The sequence below is a fragment of the Lipophrys pholis genome (genome assembly GCF_963383615.2).
Source record: "Lipophrys pholis genome assembly, chromosome: 8".
Classification (NCBI taxonomy): Eukaryota; Metazoa; Chordata; class Actinopteri; order Blenniiformes; family Blenniidae; genus Lipophrys; species Lipophrys pholis.
Window position 1 is genome coordinate 10,076,337 of NC_137630.1, and position 20,969 is coordinate 10,097,305.

At 42.7% G+C, this 20,969-nt stretch overlaps 1 protein-coding gene across 1 annotated transcript in view; it reads left to right on the forward strand.

The window, feature by feature from the left end:
• Positions 1 to 816: 816 nt before the first annotated feature.
• Positions 817 to 20,969, forward strand: part of mtor (mechanistic target of rapamycin kinase) — a 95,565-nt gene continuing 75,412 nt past the window's right edge. The window contains exons 1-20 of the mRNA XM_080469388.1: positions 817 to 961; positions 1,329 to 1,471; positions 1,742 to 1,850; positions 1,943 to 2,175; positions 3,243 to 3,443; positions 3,532 to 3,666; positions 3,741 to 4,016; positions 4,544 to 4,652; positions 4,789 to 4,972; positions 5,105 to 5,233; positions 5,337 to 5,581; positions 6,612 to 6,821; positions 7,516 to 7,721; positions 8,130 to 8,252; positions 8,356 to 8,439; positions 9,568 to 9,660; positions 10,104 to 10,238; positions 11,098 to 11,227; positions 17,239 to 17,489; positions 18,678 to 18,764. Coding sequence (XP_080325514.1) covers positions 1,343 to 1,471; positions 1,742 to 1,850; positions 1,943 to 2,175; positions 3,243 to 3,443; positions 3,532 to 3,666; positions 3,741 to 4,016; positions 4,544 to 4,652; positions 4,789 to 4,972; positions 5,105 to 5,233; positions 5,337 to 5,581; positions 6,612 to 6,821; positions 7,516 to 7,721; positions 8,130 to 8,252; positions 8,356 to 8,439; positions 9,568 to 9,660; positions 10,104 to 10,238; positions 11,098 to 11,227; positions 17,239 to 17,489; positions 18,678 to 18,764 — 3,069 coding nt within the window. The 5' untranslated portion in view covers positions 817 to 961; positions 1,329 to 1,342. The remainder of the gene's footprint in view (positions 962 to 1,328; positions 1,472 to 1,741; positions 1,851 to 1,942; positions 2,176 to 3,242; positions 3,444 to 3,531; positions 3,667 to 3,740; positions 4,017 to 4,543; positions 4,653 to 4,788; positions 4,973 to 5,104; positions 5,234 to 5,336; positions 5,582 to 6,611; positions 6,822 to 7,515; positions 7,722 to 8,129; positions 8,253 to 8,355; positions 8,440 to 9,567; positions 9,661 to 10,103; positions 10,239 to 11,097; positions 11,228 to 17,238; positions 17,490 to 18,677; positions 18,765 to 20,969) is intronic.

Genomic DNA, 20,969 nt, shown 5'->3' on the forward strand with positions numbered 1-20,969 from the left:
GGTGATACACAGACTGTCAGAGAGGAAGTCCAGCCCTCTTGCGTGGAGTTTGCACGTTCTCCCCGTATGTGTGTGGATTTCCTCTGGATACTCTGGTTTCCTCCCACAGTCCAAAAACATGCATGAGAGGTCAGATGATCCTAATTTGTGTGAATGTGAGTGTGTGTGTGGTTGTTTGTCTTTGTGTGTTTACCCTGTGATGGACTGGTGACTTGTCCACGTGTATTCTGCCCTCACTCATGGGATATTACAAGAACACTAGGTGTAAAATACATTTTGGAAAGTGCCCTATGTCCTCTTGATGAGGTGTGTGTGCGTCCCACAAGAATGAAGGAACCTTTTGTTCAGTAAATTATTTTTGTCTTGTTACAATGTTTCTCAGCAACAAGTCTCGAGCCTCATTATTTATCCTTTGGATTCAAGATTCGAGCTTCAAGATATTTACTTGTCACGTATACAGATAAATAGACATTTACATGGTACAATGAAAAGATTACTTTGTTGATCCCCCAACCTATAATTAACTAGAAGACAAAAAAAAAGAAGGAACAGTACAGTATGTGCAGATAAATAGCGACTATATATATTATACTATATACTATAAATACCAAATATAGTTTACATATAATACAATAAAATGAAATGATCCTTCATCAAATATAATGATATGATTCCACGAATATAGATTTGCATGGATCAGATCTCCCTGTGTTCCTCAGGGGTGTTATTTATATGTAAACAGAGGTAGTTTATACTGGATATACTGTATGACAGGGAAACAGTCCTGCGCAGGTGTGCGCAGCGCAGCGCAGCCTGGACGTTCGTGAGGTTTCCCTTCAGCCCTTCTGGAGTTCGCTCCTCAGTTAGCTAAACCTTCACTGTGCTGACTGAAGTCCGATGATGAGAGCCTCTCTGCAGAGGACGAATATAAGATAACGACCCGACATTTACATTTCGACCCGTAAGTGCTCCAAAGTGCGTTTTATTTAAGGCAAACGAGCTGCTATATTATGGAGTGTAACGTTAGCATTAGCCGAAGTCAGCTAAAAAAAAAAAACAAGCATGATGCCCCCGAGAGGACCTGAATTAGATCCGGGCAAAGAGGGTTCTTGTATTGTTTTTTTTTGTTTGTTTTTTTTCACTAGTATTGTAAGTAATAGTGGTGTTGTAGATTTGAGCATTGTGTCTGTTTTGGTATTTCGTGCTCGAACTTCTTAACCAGACATGCTAGTTAGCTCATGTCAGCTAACAACAACAATATCGTCCAGATCTGTCATCTAATCTGCAGATGCTGCTCGATGTGTTGTGGATTGTGTCTTTCCCTGCAGATAATCCCGCGAAGATGGTGGTGATGTCGGGCACAGCCACTGTGCTGCAGCAGTTTGTCAGCGGGCTGAAGAGTCGAAATGAAGACACCAGAGCCAAATCTGCTAAAGAGCTGCAGCACTATGTGACCACAGAGCTCAGAGAGGTGACAGCAGCCACACACATGTATCCCGGACACTGGGTAGTGTCTGCAAAGTCTGGGCAAATTTAGAAAAGATGAGCCACAAGCATCCTCCAAAATCTATGGATTGACACCTGTTTTAATGATGACATCTTCACTGTAAACTATATATGCTGCCTATAAGAGCTGATTACACTGTATCCACAATCCATGAATGAGTTCAGTAGTGAATTTTAACTCATGCACTCTGTGATAAATGTTTCCTTTCACTTGATTTGTTTTTGTCCCGTCCAGTTGAGCCAAGATGAAGCCACTACATTCTACGATGAACTGAACCACCACATTTTTGAGCTGGTATCCAGCTCTGATGTGAATGAGAAGAAGGGAGGGATTCTTGCCATAGGTAAGATACAGATTTTGTCCTTTATGCATTTCACATTAGATTTAGTTTTGGGGATAGTATGTGGTGAGCATTTTGTGACATTTTTCTTCCAGTGAGTCTGATCGGAGTCGAGGGAGGCAATGCCACCAGGATCAGCCGATTCGCCAACTACCTCCGCAACCTGCTCCCTTCCAGCGACTCTGTGGTGATGGAGATGGCTTCCAAAGCCATGGGCCACCTGTCTATGGCCGGGGACACCTTCACTGCCGAGTATGTGGAGTTTGAGGTGAAGAGGGCCCTGGAGTGGCTGGGAGCAGACCGGAATGAAGGGAGACGCCATGCTGCCGTAAGTCACTGGGTTTGTGGTGTTTGTTGTACAAATACAGTCACTTCTGGGTGGTGTTGATATGTGCTAATGATGAGGGCAGCCTGGATGGTTATGCTGCACGATGGTGTAGAGCACATTGCCAGACCGGCAAAATAGTGCCATAATCACCTTTAAAGTTCAACGTTTTATTTGCTGTGGTGCAGAGTGTATTTGAGGAATATGTCATTTTCACAAAACCAAACAATTACTACTGAAAATTACTACATTCTCAACATGAAGCCAATTTTAATGAAACCTTCTGATACAAAATACAGTGAAGTTTAAAAAAAAACCAACTTCTATAGCTGTTGCATTATTGATGTTTTTACCAACTCACACTGACAGCATGGCTTTGAGACGAGTTTGGTCGAGGTAGCTATGTTCCGTGGCAGCATCAGTGATGTCTCAGCTTTACAGTGTTTTGATGTGTCCACTACTGCTAAGAAATGAGGCCCCTGAACTGAACTGTGTTTAACCCCTGGTCCAGGTAGTGTCTTAAAAACTGCTTCAAAATTTTTATTCAAGGTTCAAATGTCTGGACCAGGTTACTGCTGCAGTCTGAGTGGCTTTAACTTTGATGCTTGTGCTGATGTGGATTAATATTCTGACTTCATTGACTGTCAAGCACATTTAAGAGGTTTCAGATTAATAAACTCATCATAAACCCAAAATAGCTGCAGCCACAGTGCCTTCTATGTTCACTACAGTGCAAAAGTTTTACACTGTTGTGGGGTGAAGCAAGCTTTAAGCGTGACTTCAAAAGATATGCTTCAGTATTCTCATTACTCAAGATGAATTACATAGTAAATTAGTAGTTGCTAAATCAGTATTTTGTGGGTTTTTGAAGCTACATCAGAACTTCTGTTGGTGCATTGTGGTTCAAATTCTTCTGTCACTTCACTGAAACGCATCAAAAACACTTGTTTTTTGTTCAGATCAGGATTCCGTGAGGTCGCGCCATCACTTCTAAGACTGTTTGTTCTTCTTTACATTGAAACGCTGGCTGTATGTTTAGTATTGATGTTCCTTTCCCTGTGTTGTTCCAGGTGTTGGTATTGAGGGAGCTGGCGGTGAGCGCGCCCACCTTCTTCTTCCAACAAGTGCAGCCCTTCTTTGATAACATCTTCTACGCAGTGTGGGATCCCAAGCAGGCCATTCGAGAAGGCGCCGTGTCCGCCCTGCGAGCCTGCCTCATCCTCACCACGCAGAGGGAGACTAAAGAAATGCAGAAACCTCAGTGGTACAAGGTGAAACTCATGATGAAAGACGCATCTTCTCTCAGTTTGAGTGGTTACTGAAGGACCGTTGTGGAAAGTATTTTATTTTTCGTCATAGCAAACGTTTGAGGAGGCAGAGAAAGGCTTTGATGAGACTTTGGCGAAAGAAAAAGGGATGAATCGTGACGACAGGGTCCACGGCGCTCTTCTGATCCTGAACGAGCTGGTGCGCATCAGCAGCATGGAGGGAGAGGTGAGTCTGGGTTTCCTGCACGTCCTCGCACTGAGAATTGAACCGCCCCGCTCACCATCAGTATGTCTGACCAGCGTATGCGCGAGGAGATGGAGGAGATCACGCAGCAGCAGCTGGTCCACGACAAGTACTGCAAGGAGCTGATGGGATTTGGAACCAAGCCACGGCACATCACGCCCTTCACCAGCTTCCAGTCGGTGCAGCCGCAGCAGTCCAACGCTCTCCTGGGCCTGCTGGGCTACAGCACGCCTCAAGGCTTCCTCAGCTTCGGGGCCACGCCGGTGCCGGCCAAGAGTTCACTGGTGGAGAGTCGGTACTGCCGGGAGCTGATGGAGGAGCGATTTGACCAGGTGGGTTCCTTCAGACAAAACCAATTGGATTCTATTGTTATTTAAACCGTATATTATTAATGCGGTGCTGACCTTAACGCTGCAATTCTTTTACAACTTTTAGGTCTTTCCTCATGAAAAATGTACTCAAACAGTTCTGTTTTTGGAGTGTTTAACTACATAGAGTAATTTAGAGCAGTGATCCCAACACTCAGAGCAAAACAATTTCCTTTGTATTGTTTTTATTTTAAATACTTTATTGTATAAGGTTGTGAGATTTTCTTATTTCCTAATGTTTGTGCTTTCATTGATTGTTTTTTCTTAGTCAGGTGAACTAATTCTTGGTGTAATCGTACTGGATGACAGTGAACCTGTGTGTGCATGTAGAGCCGCGGTGATCATTGTTTGTAAACTCAATGAAGGCATCGCCGCCCTTCACGTTAATTGTTAAGACTTTACGTGTGATGTGATGAGTCCAGAGGGCTTGTGTAGACATTTCAAACATGGCTGGTTTTACTAGGAATGAAAATGTCTTGTGCTCTGTTCAGGTGTGTCGGTGGGTCCTGAAGTACAGGACTAGTAAAAACCCTCTGATCCAGATGACCATCCTCAACCTGCTCCCGCGGCTGGCTGCCTTCCAGCCAAACACATTCACAGGTGAGATTTGTCTATTTTTTCAATCTTGTTTTTCAACTTGTCTTTGGAAGAAACTGAAAGACCTTGATCAGAAGATGTGGCAACCGTGGATCTGTGTTAAATCACCCGTGTTGCTGTTGTCGGATCCTCTGTGCAGACCAGTACCTGTCAGACACCATGGGATACCTGCTGGCCTGTCTGAAGAAGGAGAAGGAGAGGACGGCGGCCTTCCAGGCCCTGGGGCTGCTGGTTGTGGCCGTCCGAGCAGAAATCCAACCGTACCTCTCCAAGATCCTGGAGATCATCAAGGCCGCTCTGCCACCCAAAGACTTTGCACACAAGTCAGTGATAGATTTTCTGAGTAGTTTATTTATCAGTTGTCATATTTTGAACTGATTTCTTGTGAATGCCGGGATGCTTGATGATGAGAGGTTCAATGTTCTGATGTGGTCTTTGTTCTCTGGTGTGTGCAGGAGGCAGAAGACCATGCAGGTGGACGCCACAGTGTTCACCTGTATCAGCATGCTCTCCAGAGCCATGGGCCCCAGCATCCAGCCCGACATCAAGGAGCTGCTGGAGCCCATGTTGGCTGTAGGCCTCAGGTTGGACATCATTTCATAACTACAATTAATCCACTTTTCAATCATTTCTTTGGGTTTGAAGTTAAAAATAATCAATATTTGGTGGGTTTTTTCCCCCCCAAAGTCCTGCACTGACGGCGGTGCTCTACGACCTGAGTCGTCAAATCCCCCAGCTGAAGAAGGACATCCAGGACGGCTTATTGAAAATGCTTTCCTTGGTGCTGATGCACAAGCCGCTGCGTCACCCCGGCATGCCCAAAGGCCTGGCCCACCAGCTGGCCTCGCCAAGCCTCACCAACATTCCTGAGGCCAGCGACGTGGGCAGCATCACCCTGGCCCTGCGTACGCTGGGAAGCTTTGAATTCGAAGGTAAAAACAGGGAAATTCTGCATTTTTGTTATGACTCGCGTTGGTGTAAAACAGCAGTCTGCACCCTTTATGACCACAAAAGCCGTTTTCACGATTTTCCAAGAAATAAGACTTGTCTGGAGCCGCAAAGCTTCATCTTGAATGAAGAAAAAAATCATTTGCAAGTTGCATTCATGAAGGTCGGTGCTCCAATTTAGATATATTATATTACATTTTTAGCTTTTGTAGCCGTTTTTAGAGAATGTTTGCTTGTTTGGTCAACTGAAAAGGAGTATTCTACATCAAATCTCAATTCTATGAAAAAAAAAAAACCCCAACAGCAGCAAAAAAACCAAAACAAAGCTGCATATTTTCCATCTTTATGCTGCATACAGTAACCTAAGGCTATGCAAGTAATTCCGTTATGCTGAAACGTCTTGAGAATGATAAAATAATAAAAAGAATCAGGTTGGAAAATGTGACTTACATTTTAGGTTAAAAAAACAAACAAAAAAACACCGGTATGATGGTAAAATTCCATTCATTAGTGTCTGTTTACCTTGCAACATGAGGGCTGACAAGCTAATCAGAGTATGGCGGCTCATTATGAGACAGGTATTGCTGTCTGATAAATTCAGCTAAATTACGAGACAATGAGCAAATACTGTGGATAGATTTTCACTGAATAGAACAGTCTTACATGCCACTTTGTCTGAAAAAAACCAAAAACAAACAGTATTTCTAGGCTGCTTTGAAAGAAGACAAAAATTGAAAGTATATTGAGAGTATTGCTATGCATCATGGTATATTCTTACCACATTTTCCCACATGCCACCTGACTTTGAAGTGTATTCACATTAGGAACTCTAACCACTGAGATATCAAACTGCCTAAGGATCATTTCTGGATGAAGAAGAGCCCCCAAGCTAATAATGTGGTCTCAATCTAAGCATTGTTAACTTCAGTGGTGTTGTCCATGCACCCAAAAACTGATGAAGTCACCTTGACATCAGTGCTGATTGCCTTTGTCTGACTCGTTCTCTTTCGCCAGGACACTCCCTCACCCAGTTTGTGCGCCACTGTGCGGACCACTTCCTCAACAGCGAGCACAAGGAGATCCGGATGGAGGCGGCTCGCACCTGCTCGCGCCTCCTCACTCCCTCCATCCACCTGATCAGCGGCCACGTGGTCAGCCAGACCGCCGTGCAGGTGGTTGCAGACGTGCTCAGCAAGCTGCTGGTCGTCGGCATCACTGATCCAGGTAACAGAACGCTGGGAAGAGAAAAGGGAGTTTTGTGGAAAGGTTGTGACGATGAGTTGTTCTCTCTGTGGAAAGGCAATAGAATGACATTGTAGAGGCCAAGCTGAGGCTTTAAGCCTGAGATGGTACCCCAGGATTATGTCATTGACACAATATTCATTATATATAAACAATATTCTAAACTTGCATTTTATATTAGACATGCGCTCCTCTTTCCTTGCATCCAGACGTGTACCTCACTTCAGCATTCTAACAAAGAAAAGTTCCCCCACATATAGATCACCTGTCAATTACCCCGTGACACCCAATACCCTGCGTGAAATAGATCAACAAATTTGTATTTTGCCCCTTCAAATAAAATCATTGTAGTAGTTTTTTAAGGTTTGATTTATCCTGTTATTAGAATCAGAAAACATTACAAAAAAGTAATTTCTCCTACTCAGATGAAGTGTTTGGGTGTCAGACACCTGGAAAATTTACCTGTTACTATAGAAACCATACGTTTTTTTTTTTTTGGTGAAATTAGCATTTGACGTCTGTCATAGAATTGCCTCATATTACAAATTATACTTAATGACAATACTGCACACTATTATTGATCATTGTTGGTGCATTTATTACAATATGAGCAATAATAAAGAAGGCAGTATATAAAAGAAACCATCTAAATGTGTGACTCTGTATTTCCTCCAAGATCCAGACATTCGATACTGTGTGTTGGCGTCTCTGGATGAGCGCTTCGATGCCCACCTCGCCCAGGCCGAGAACCTGCAGGCGCTGTTCGTCGCCCTGAACGACGAGGTGTTTGAAATCAGGGAGCTGGCCATCTGCACTATTGGACGCCTCAGCAGCATGAATCCCGCCTTTGTCATGCCCTTCCTCCGCAAGATGCTCATCCAGGTAGGAGAGGCAGAGCAGATGGCCTGCTGGGATGCAGATTGAGTTGATTTAGTGTGATGGATGTGGGCTAAGTAGATTTTGTAACGGGAAGGTTGAGTGTAAAGGTTGAAAGGATATAGCAGCCTGTCAGTTATATTTCTCTTTTCACCTTTTTAGAATTGATTGAAACCAGCTCATTTGATGCATCTTGGCACTTGTTTGTTCAATCCACTGTATTTGATTAGAAAGAGCAACTGCTGTCTGCAGTTTTATCTCGTTGCCTCTAGGGGGCAGCAAAGGCCACGTTATTTTACAAAGGGAAAAGCTGAAAGTTTTTAAACCCTTTCTCCCATTATTTTCACCTTGTGGTAACTTTAGATTAATCCCTGACAGAAAACATTTGCATTGTGATCTGTGTTTGTTTTGCAGATTTTAACTGAGTTGGAGCACAGCGGAGTCGGTAGGAACAAAGAGCAAAGCGCCCGCATGCTGGGCCACCTGGTCTCCAACGCCCCCCGCCTCATCCGGCCTTACATGGAGCCCATTCTCAAGGTATATCTCATGAATGAGCCGCATGATGATCATACATTGCACATACGGAACAAGTGAAGCCATTGTTTTTATTGTTTTTGCTCTGTGACTTTGACTCTTGCAGGCTCTCATTCTCAAGCTGAAAGATCCAGACCCCAACCCTGGAGTGGTGATTAGTGTCCTCGCAACCATTGGCGAGCTGGCTCAAGTGAGTAAGCGTTTGTCTTCATTGGACATGTGCTGCTTATTAAAACCAAATTAATATGCTTAAAATCGACTACATCATGCGTATGATCACTATCCTAAAAAATCTCTGTGAATGAGCTGATCTTTCCTTTTTTTTCTTCTTGAAATGCAGATTGTATGGTTGAGCATTACCCAGGGATGTTTGCTTTGCTTCACCCTGACTAGGTAGCCGAGTGGCCCAGACTGAGGCGTCAGGAAGGCTGTTACAGAGTTACAGTGCCACATGTTGCAGGGAACAAGGTCAGGACGGGACAGGAAGTGTTGGAGAATCAACTAACAAAGAAGAAACGAGTGAATGAAGAAACATCAGACTGAATAGGGTCACTCATAGTTTAGAATAAAGTTATTTCTTGTGGTTTCATGGTTTCACTCCTCTTTTAGGTCTCAGACCACATTTACACGCTCCTGGGTATTTCCAAAAACTTTGATATTTCTCTGCGTTTGGGCCTTGCATTTACACATAAACCAAGCTACGAGTCACCACAAACGATGATTTCTGAAATCTCCGACCACAGTCGAGATTTAGAAAAAGTCTGTGTCCTTTTGCATTTAAAGAGGGGAGGTAGAGATTTACGTCACAATATGCGACAGAGGCGTCATCTGTGTGCGACCCATGTTTAGTTTGCTGTGATGATAATGGATCCAATGAAAGCACTGCTTGTTTTTGCATCTTCTGTTATTTTCTGCCATCACATTTAGAAGGAGCTCTGCTTCTTTATCTGTCCAAGCAAACGAACCCCGCGATGAAAAAAAACAACAAAATTACATTTGTGAGGTGTATTTTCCAGGACTCTAATTGGCTATCATGGCTTCATGCTTCTTGTTACACTGCCCCCTACAGGTTTGACATGCTCATAGTAGCTCTGAACCACGCATATGCGGGTTGGTGTAGATTAAGATTTTTTTGTAAACCTGAAGGGGGACATATCCATTTTTTGTAAAAACCTGGGTGTGTGGGAATGTGGCCTCAGGTGTGCTGAAGCAGGGAGCCGACTAAAACATGTAACTCGCCGGCCCTGGAGGACTGCAGTGACATGAACTATGTGAGATATGAGATCACTGGATTTCTTTTCTGTGCTTGCCTCGTCAGGTGAGCGGCCTGGAGATGAGGAAGTGGATGGATGAGCTTTTCCCAATCATCATGGACATGCTGCAGGACTCGTCCTCACTGGCCAAGCGGCAGGTTTGTGACGAGTAAAAAAAGTCCTTTTTCTACACCTCATCATCCAGCTGATACAGATTCTAACATGCTCTCTTAATCTGTTATTATCCGCTTCATCAGCACAATGCGAAACAATGATATGAAAATGTATTTTTTACATACATGGAGCAAGATTTGCAGAAATACAAATGCAATTTCTCCTTCGAGTTTCATCGAATGAGACTTCCTTTTGTGTTAAGTGTCTTCAAACAGCTACTTTAACAGCTGTAGTGAGAAAACACATCAAAAACCTTGTTTCTTTGCTGCCAACATCAGTTGGTTTAATCGGGTCGATTCTAATTAAGAATAGTCACTCAAAAGTTTCTCTGCCAAACAGCTGAGCGGGACGCTAAAGGTGCATCATATTTAATGTTTTTCCTTTCATTGGCACCCTCTGAGAATGTACGTGTCTGACTTTCCACCAGGTGGCGCTGTGGACTCTGGGCCAGCAGGTTGCAAGCACAGGCTACGTGGTGGAGCCCTACCGCAAGTATCCCTCTCTTCTGGAGGTGCTGCTCAACTTCCTGAAGACTGAACAGAACCAGGGCATCAGGAGAGAGGTATGCAGAGGCGATCACAGTGACTCATGAGGCCACAAACTCCCAACTGTCAACAGGGCCTGAACAGATCAAAGGATGTTTAGAAGAATTGATCTTGACCAGTGAATTGCATTTGCATCAATACGTGCAGTGTGAAGCTCTGCACATTTTCTATGATTATACAGCACTTATGTTTCCACCTTCAGTTGTGATGGAAACAGTGGTTGTCCCAGTCGTTTCTCATGTCTGTTAGCATATGTGAAGCACCAGGAGAGACATGGTGTTTGGTCAGTAAATACCTCAGAGCTCTGCTGTTTATGATGTCTGAAATCAGAACTTCTCAAACTGGATTTCTGTGCAGGTTCATATCCAAATGATTGAATTCGGTTGCACATTTGCCCAGTCGAAGTGCTGACGGGCTGTTTTTTTCCCCCACACAGCCTGGATGCTAATGAAACATGAAAATAAGTGAAAACATGACTCGTGGTTGGACCTTGCACACCAGCTGAGCAGCTTTGCATATGGATGAAACACTAATTGGTTTGAATTTGTAATATTTCTTGTACCGGCGACAAAAGAATGTATTTTCATTCTTAATTAGCCAAGTAGCTTTTCAAAAACACCCCAAATAATGACAATTTTAAATTCTGTTAAATCACATTTCCACAGTTGGGGTAGCGTGGCTCGGTTGGTAGAGCGGTCATCTCCCAATCAGAAGGTTGCAGGTTCAAATCCCATCTCTGCCTGCCCACATGCCAAAGTGTCCCTGCGCTATATATTGTTATTAGTTTCTTCCATATCAGTGTTGTGATCTTCTTGATCTTCTGTGCAATAAAATAAATAATTCAGTAAGACATGGCTAACCGTGCGTCTCCACCAGGCAATCCGTGTCCTGGGTCTCCTCGGAGCTCTCGATCCCTACAAGCACAAAGTGAACATCGGCATGATCGACCAGTCCCGAGACGCCTCCGCGGTCAGCCTCTCCGAGTCCAAGTCCAGTCAGGACTCAGGTAGGCCTGTGAAACCTCAACTGAACACTTCTTCACGAAGATCTTTCATATGTATTTTTCAAAGCTCACAGCAACAGCTGGAAAGTATCTTTGAATTAACGTAACACCTCCCAAGTCCTGCTCATCAGGATCTTTGTGATTCCTGTAGTGATTTCAGTCTTCCCGCATGAGCTTGATGTATTGTACTTTCAATAGTATGTGGAAAGAAAGACTTGTTATTGCCTTTAGGGGCTATTTAAAATTCTCATAATGAAATGTGTGTAGATTCCTCATTTCATTTCGACATTTCATTTTTTGTAAAGCAAATCACCCAGAAAAGACGTTTCTTTCCTAAATTGATCCATTTTACAAGGCGCCTAATGTGGAAAAGCGAGAAGACCACATATATATTAAATGATTACAGCTGTTTTCAGTATTATGAGACTGTTTAACAACTAATCTGTGTAGAATAACTGAAAGTCTAAACACTCAGTTGCAGACTCATTTACTTAGTCTTGAAAGATTAGTTGTTAAATCTTCAAGATTCAAGCGAAAGATAGGAAGCTAAAAGTAGAGGACAAGACATCAGTGCAGCTGTCAGAGGAAAAAGGCACAGTCACAACAAGAAATACAATTTTCTATCAACCACAAATGCAATATGTGTTAATTCCTATTTGATTAAAATTCTAATGTAGAATGCATCCCTGCTAAAAGACAATTCCCTTTAAGTGGAATGGCAACAATAATCATAAAATGTATAAGACATGACATATAGGAACCGGAGCGAAGATAAGTAAGATAAATTATGGGGTTTAGGGAGAAGCCTTGTCCTAGCACAGTTCTTTCCTTTATATTTATGACAAGAAATCGTAAAATTATCCTAAAAACACATTTTTAGAAGTGCAGTAGGGCCTAATATTCTAAATAAATGTTTATGCAAAACCTTAAATGCAACATTTGCAGACTTTGGCCCCGTTTACACGACAGCGGTGCTCAGAGTTTTTTTTTCAATAACGCTCCGACTCCCTTCAGCTCCTCAGGCTTTAAATTAACAGGTCTCTCTAATAAAGCGGACATTTACTCCACCATCACAAATTTAAATCAGCTCTTAAAAGAGAGGACTGAAGTTTGTTTTGGGAGAAATACTTCATGCTGTTTCAGTTAAAGGAGCTGACTTTCTGGTTAGGTTTTAACTAGTTTGTGTAATTTCCACTAAGTGTGATTCATTTGGAGCTGGTAAACATGTTTACCCTTTAAAATAAAGACAACACAGCCCATAAACTTTTATAAATTATATAGGGAACCTTTACGCCATTTCATCTGTTTCAGATTGGTTTCTTTTGCCAATACAGCAGTTTTTCCTTTTCAAGCTATTTTACCTATTTTATTTGTCTGTTTTAGACATTTTCATCATAGCTTCACTATTTCAGTCCACCGATCAAACATGCTGGTAAAGCAGCATCGTTGGCAGCAAAATCAAAAAGAAATCTTTCCTTGTTAGAAAAAAAACCCCCAATAGTTCAGGTTGGAAACCTGGCATTTATCCCCTGCAGTAAAAACTGGTATTTAGGCATCACATTTGACCCTTTGAAAGACTGCCTGCTCTTCAACTAAGTAAATATGAGATTAAAAAAATGTTTTATACATCGTTTTGTCAAAGGTGGCAGGGAGTCACTCTACAGCTGAGCCAAACAGACCCATGGGCATATACTGACAAGCAGGTTACAATATTGTTTTGGAGTTTTAAAATATATAAAATACTCCCCCATGCATTTATGAGCTCGAATGAGCCGCCCGTGTTTACATACTTCCTGATGTCGTGGTGAGTCTGCCGTGATCGCTCGTCCCGACGTGGATGAGTGATCACCCGACGTATACAGAGCACGCAGACCACATACTGCAATAATGAGCACATTTAACAGACTGCAAACCCAAATAATAAAATTTACAAATAAATGAGCCGAGAGAGGCTACTTAAACAGGGTCATCTTCAATCATATGAATTGCACAACTGGGTCCCCTAAACCAAAACTCACATTTTATAAATCCTCAGCTCATTAGAGATGGATGACAGTGAAGTTATACGTCTGAACAGTCGAGACAAAACACTACTTTGCCTGGTTTTTGGACTCCCCCTGCGTTTTGCAAACTCAACAGCATCCGTGGCTTTTTGGGTTTGTGATTTGTGGGAACCACAATTCTCAGGGATCCAATTTCTGGCTTTTGTCTGATCTGCACTCAACTGAAACCCCAACCAGAATCGAGCTGTCCCAGTTTAGAGGGAAACATCACCACCACAACTGGAGTGGGATCTTTTCAAAGTGGAGATATTTCATTTAATGTGACCCAGTTCTGACAGATTTCAAGCATCTGTTTAAATCAATGATTTACATCTCTGGCTTTAACATGGTGCAGTCCGTGTACATTTGTATGAATCATCCTACCATTTGAATTATTTAACATTTTTTGCACTTACTGCAGCTAGTTTGTATAAAAGACTGCCCTAAACGTTGCAACAGACATTTGGATTGGCTCTCCCATTAACTGCACAAACTCTCACGGTAATTCAGAAAGTTTTGGGCCCTACGGTGATGCTCACTGAAAGGTCCCGCTGTCATTCAAAGACCGTCATCCTCTGGATATCTTGGAAATTCATAACACCGAGCAGAGAAATGTGCATCTGTCTTCAGTCATGTGCGTCGTCGTGTATGGGGAATACAGCTCTCCGCTCGGCTCCACCAGTCATGTGGCTCAGAATGTGACCTTGGACACTACGGTAATAGTTTTACCAGTTTGTTCTCCGACTAAATGGACTGTGACCAGCACTGCAGGCTTTATATCTGTTGGCAGGTTGCTCTGGGTCAGCGTCTGGAGTGCGAGGATCTCTGACAGCGATCTTTGTGATGCGGGAGGACGGGGACGTGGTCATCCCCCTCACCTGACTTCACCGAGAACCAATCCCTCACTTGGAACAACAGGCTCATAAAACTAATGAAATTCCGTGGATCCCCTCTTGGTTTCCGTTAATCCGGCTCAGAAACAGGCTCTTTTTTGTTCTGTCTCACAGCGCTGCTGCCTCACTTAGCTATTTTGATTCCTGTTTGTGTGCTGTCGAGACACAGATGTGTAGCCATCTATCACGGTCATTAATCTCGACTTGGTGGAGGCCGGAATAATAAAAGGAGCCAACAGTAAAGCTACCCTCTTAAGGCTGCAAACTTTTTTTTCTTTCCTGTCAGTCCGTCATGTCTGCAGAGGCTGGAGGGAGACAACCCCGAGCAGCAGCACTGCTGAGTAAAATCACCGAATACCAGACGTCTGTATTCTCAGATGCCTTGTAAAAGTCAATCGGCCTGCATAGATAAATCGCTGATGAGACCCAATTTGCATTGCCTGCCACAAAGGCATTCGTAAAACTACTTATTAAAAAAGAAATATGTATCATAAATGTTTAAAAGACCACCAGCATTTCTTTTGCTTTTTGGAGAAAAAAAATAAGATAAAATAAGGGCAAAACTGCTGGAGCCCTCATGTGCCTCCTCAGTCCAATATCCAGTTTTAATCTGTGAGGAATGTGCACTCATGCTTTTTTGATTAGTTGTGGCAATGTGTGGGGAGGTGGTGGCAAAGTTTGGCCCCGTTTCTTTCTATTTTGTCTGCACTCCACAATCCTCAGGTCGGATTGTTTGTGTCCATTCGCCACGTGGCAACTTACGATGGTGAATAAGAAGCAACACACTGTGAGAAACGATGCTTGAATTGAACGAGCTCACTGAAACCAGGAGCAGGTTCCACGTGAGGGGAGCCTGATAGCTGAAAGCGCTGCCTCCCATCGTGTTCTGCTGGGGTCGCCATACAGTCGTCGTATACCTCAGCTCTCAGCATTTCTAGATTGTGGTAACATACAACCTCTTTTTGGTTGATGCAAAAAAAACCTTTTATTTCGTGAATTGTGTTCACAGACGGTAGTTGATGGAAGTCATGCAGCGATCTTCAGTAGAGAAAGATGTCTTTTGTTCATTCAGAACAACTGGCGATCACCAGCATTCAGTTTTGTCGCTTGCAGAGATATTCCTAAGGTGAAATTTGTATCGGCTCAACCAAAAACAAGTTTTTCTCTTTCTGTGATGACTAGCATGAGATCCACCTGTTGCGAGAGGAGACAGCCAACCACAAGTAAAAGTATCTGGATTTAAATTTATGGAAGCTAATATCTAGTGAGTGTCATGTAGGTAACGTTACCTTCCATCTGAGACTTTCCAGTCTAAAAAGTCAGGGTGTCTTTTTATTAGTCTTTGGTGACAGAAGGTCAAACCCTCTGTGACCTTTTGTCTCACCCAATTTACCGAGTGCAATATCTCTAGAAAACCTCCCCCTAATGCTCTTTATTACATTCCAGAACAGTCTGCAGTACATGCACAAGTCCAAAAACGTTCATGAAGTCATTAAGATCTGCAGCAGCACATAAACGCTTGTTCCCTCAGAGCTGAAAGCAGCGGGACTAAAGGCCCACGGCCGATGATATGAGTGGGAAATGCTGTTTGATATTCAACAGTGATGCAAATGTTACCACAGGTTATAAAATTACAACCTTATTGTCTGTGAATCTGACATGAAATCCTTGTCTTTTTCTTTTCTTTTTTTTTTAATTGTCAGACTGATCAGTAATGTATTCCGGAAACGGACATCTCTCCTCTTTATCCATATTTCTGTTAACTACAACTGTCTTGTGGTTCCCCACAGAAAAGTTAAGAGGAATCTTCACAGTGTAGGGATGAAGAGGCTTTTTCTTCTTCCTCATTTCACGATGTCCCAAATACTTTGTTGTTGGTGTGAAGGTCTCGGTGTAGTTTGTTGTTCAGCTTTGTCTTGCTGAAATATGCCAGGCCGTCAGTGTCCTCGGCAACCTCATGCCATCACAGTTGCAGCCTTTTGAACTTGTGTGTTGGACGTGAAATCTAAAATATTTTCACATTTTGATTCATCCGACTACAGAGCCGTTTTCAATTTGGCCTCGAACAATTTCAAATGAGCTTTGGCACGAGACGATGGCTTGTCTGGATCGTCTTCTCAAATGGCTTCTTCTGTGCGTGGCGCTGCCTAGACCTGCACTTGTGGACCCTACGGCAAACTGTTCACAGAATTATGAGTGAAGGACTATTATCAAGTGCATCTAGTTTTGAACTCTTCTCACCGTTATTGTCGTCGTATTTTTTTTTTTTTTTGAGGAACATTTTTCTCAAATTGTTGCAGGATTGATTATCACAAATTGGTAAATCTGTATCTTTATATCTTATAGCCCGAGCATCTCTGAAATGCCTTTTTATCCTCAGTTCTGTTACGAACCTGTTGCGAGTTAACCTAATTAATTAAGTCCTCTCACAGTTGTTTTTCGTTTGCATTTTTCCAGCCTTTTGTTGACCCTGTTCCAATGTTTTTGACATCTGTTTTTGCCATGAAATTCCAATTTGTTTTTTCCATGAATTGGTAAAATTTTGAGCAAGGTTTTTTTTTTTTTTTTGTTCTATTCCAAATGCAGTACTAGTTAATTTATGGAAACCCAGCTGACAAGAGTGAACTCACCGTCAGGTGCATTAGCATATAGTTCCAAAAACGGGATGAAGAGCATGAGAAGAGTAGGATCGGGTTTATGTTTATTTTCGCAACTTAAGTTTCACTCCCGTAAATATTCGTGAGTTTTTAAATGAGTTCCTGCACACTGGGCAGAGCCACGGAGAAGTAAACAACATCTTGCGCCACAAGTGCATTCCTGTTTTCAGCGAGTTTTTGGCCTGATGAGGAATTTCGCTGAAATTGTCAGTCATGAAGTGAACGATAATACTCTTGATGTCTTTGTGACATTTGGGAATTGAATGACTGTTGAAATGAGCAGCTTGTTGCTGTATTGTTTCCTGGTGAAGTTTATGGTTGGCCTTCATTCTTAATAGCTGTAAACAACAGGGAGACTTTCACCATAAAGCTAATCTACCTTGTTGAAAATTGACGCTCTGTTGAATTTGTCCCCCCCCCAGCTGACTACAGCACCAGTGAAATGCTGGTGAACATGGGAAACCTCCCCCTGGATGAGTTCTACCCCGCCGTGGCGATCGTCACTCTGATGCGCATCCTGAGAGATCCGTCTCTCTCCAACCACCACACCATGGTCGTCCAGGCCGTCACCTTCATCTTCAAGTCTCTGGGCCTCAAGTGCGTCCAGTTCTTGCCGCAGGTCATGCCCACGTTCCTCAACGTCATCCGGGTCTGTGACGCCAGCATCAGAGAGGTGGGTGGCGGCTCTGGGTGAAGTGAAGGGAAAAAAAACACAAAAAAAAACTGGATGAAACAATATTTCATGCATTTATCTAGGTACATGTGTATGTATGTAAATATGTGACTTTGCATTATATAGGTGACGTGGATCTAGAAAAAATATTTATAAAACATCTTGGTCCTTGCATAACTCTCAATTTAGTCATCCATTCATCTTCCGTCATCCTCAGGGTCACAGGGTGCTGACGGGAGGCAAATGCGGGATATAATATAGGATTACCCTCCAGACATTGTCAGATATATTGTTTAGCCTTCAATATATAAATCATCTGGTCTGTGATGGCCTGTCGACCTGACCAGCGTGTGCTCTGCTCTCAGTCATAGTCGACTGGGATTAGCTCCATACCTCATGGCCCTATATTGATACATTTGGAGAGAAGATGAATATCAACTTTTTTTCCCCTCTCACTTAAATCTGGATTAGAAAAGAAATTTTCAAATACAAACATAAACACAAGCCGAAGAACCAATGCCACTTGCGAAATACCTTAATGTTATTTGCCTTAAAGACAGATTTATACATCGCTCATTGTTTATAATGCCATACTTTCTTTTTCAGTCTTGTATACAGGCCATTTCCTTATACTTATTTTCCAGTTTTCCAGAGTGTGTGAGTGTCTGCATGTGTTACCTTTTCCATTAAGGTGTCGTCTTTCATAATCGTTTCTCCTGATGGCTTTCTTGTTCGCAACCAACAATATTTTAAAATGGATATAACTCATTCTGTGGGACAATTCCTTCAAGGATTTTACTTAGAGGACCAAACGGCTCTTGGGAAGTTCATATCCAAATGTTTGTCAACTGTACTTTCCAATAGAGATAAAGTTCAGAAGTAAAATGTCTTGATTAAGTACAATTTGTTTGATACTCTTTTTGTGGAGCAGGTTGATCTTTCTACATAACCCGATGCATTAAAAACATTCATCTTCCATCAACCTTGAAACGTGATGAGTTGAAGAAGTGAGCTTTCATTTTTGCAACAGAGGGAGCAAGTTGCAACATTCAGGCAACTTCTTCAGTGCAATTAAAGTTCTTCACTTTCACTGCTTAATTTTTAATTTTTTTTGCTGTGTAACTACTAGTTAATAGTATCAGTTTTCCACAGAGCAGCTTGTCATGTTATCTTTCCCTGTGTTTCCAGTTCCTGTTCCAGCAGATGGGAATGGTGGTGTGCTTCGTGAAGATCCACATCCGGCCCTACATGGACGACATCTTCACCCTCATCAAAGTGAGTAACGGCGTCGGCCTCTTCCTCCCGTCTCCAAACACCCATCGTTCACTCCCTCCTACTTTCCTGTGCGTCAGGCAAACAGCTGCAAACTGTTAATTGCACTCGGTTGTGCTCTTGACTTCCCTCATTAGAGGTGACGTGTTCGTGGCCCCTGGAAGACGTCCTGCCCCATGTCACCAAGCAGCACACATCACTTAACTGACAAGATGAAAGAGTATGTGGTCCCGGCAAAATGAGACCTCATGTTATTTATATTTAGACAATCTTATTTTTCCTCTCCCTTTTAGTGTCGCTCACTGTTTTGAATCACACTTTCTCCCGGCAGCACTAAATGTGGCTCTCATTTATGTTTCCATCACACTTTTTTTTTTTCTTTTTTTTTTTCCTTGAGAGCGAGCTCCTGATGGCTCATGGCACTCACCTTATCGCATGATGTGGAACAACTGCAAGGACCCAGTGCCTGCACTTGCGCGCACACACACACACACACACACACTCTCGTCTCGCACATAATTATAAACCAAGACCTGAAATATCATATGACTCTCCTCATATCGCAGTCGTGGTACCACGGTTACCTAAAATAATGCAATGTGGGTAAGTCCTCCTGGTCCAAAGTAATTGAGAGAACTGGCTCGCGGTGCCTCGAGTCTCTATGAGTTAATAAATGGCAAGTGAAACAAAGAATCTATTCATTTTCGCTCCAGTCGGGCTGTTGCATCCAGATGAGGGGGCTGGAATAACCATTCAGGATGTACTCTCACTTGCACTGCAGTCAACCGCCACAGGCAGGGAGAAGCAGGAAGCTGGGGGCTGCCTGAGACCTCTGGTCACTGACAAAACACCTCCGCCAGATCTCACAGCTGAACTCCATTGACTGATCGGCGTATTGCGTGACTCGAAGCGTGCCATCTTAACTCCGATTGCCATCGCTCCTAATGTACACAGTGGCCGTGGCATGCCGAGATTTTCCAAAACGGGCGTCATGATCCACACAGAGACACGATGTCGGTCCCAGTTGCCGGGAAGTCGTCTCCCACTTCTTGCCATTCCGTCCGGTGACGCTCACTCTCCACCAAGTGCACGTGAAAGATTTGTGTGTCCAGAGGGAAATCGCTCCAGACGTTTCTCTCACACTGGGCTCATTGATGGAAACACATCTTGACCCAGTTCTGCAGATCCACACTCGGCACCGTAATAGAGCAAAGGGAGAGTGAGGTAGTGCATCTGATGTGTCCTTTGAATATTGTAAAAATTTACATTCATTGGACTTGTGCAAATTTAGGTCATATTTTTTTCAGTGTGTTGTCATAGGGGTCTGTATTTTAGATCTTTCTGGATTCTTCATTTTGACAATATTATACATGCAGTTGTGAGAAAAAGTAAGTACACTGCATGGAAATGGTATCAGAGTTACATCATTTAACCATAAAATTGTAGCTGAACCAGTGTCTACAGATAAAAATGACATCATTAAAGAAAACACTCATGAAACGTATTTATGATAAGTGTTATATTTTCAATATTGCAAAACAATCCCATAAAGTATATACCTCAACTATTATTGTACCTTACGTTTCATCGAAGTAACATTAGGGCTTTGTGTTGGGCATTCCTGGTTGTTGAGATTGAGGCTTCGCTGTTATTTTGCCTAATCAATTGTTATCATGAGGTGAGCATAGAGAGAGTTCATTTAAGGCTTCAGCAGAGGTTTTCACTGTCTCTTAATCCAAAATATCTTAGAATTTGAATGAAATAGCTACATTATGAGGCTATTCATTGTCCTTGGTTGCTGTAACATTATGATCAATAGCCTAACTTTGTGTAATTCTCCTTTTTTTGCAGCTCTGTATGCAACAAAATCAATAACTAAACTACACTGTGTATTCTAATGGCTTCACAACAGAAGCTTGTGCAGCAATTTGAGCGACAATAGTGTCTCTGATGTGAGCAGATGTGCTAGCCTTTATTCCAAAGTGTCAACCAGCCTTGGATTGTCCTTGTCATTGTTTAAAGTCAAATAGCTTCATTCATTCCCTCGGGGTAATTCAAAGGCCACACACTGAGTAGGTTATATGAAAGCAGAAAAACAAAAAACCCCTTCAACACACCATAAAAGCAGAAAAAACCCAAATGTGGGACCCCACATTTAATTGCTACTATGACCAGTATGGACCAGGAACATCTCACACAAGACACGGT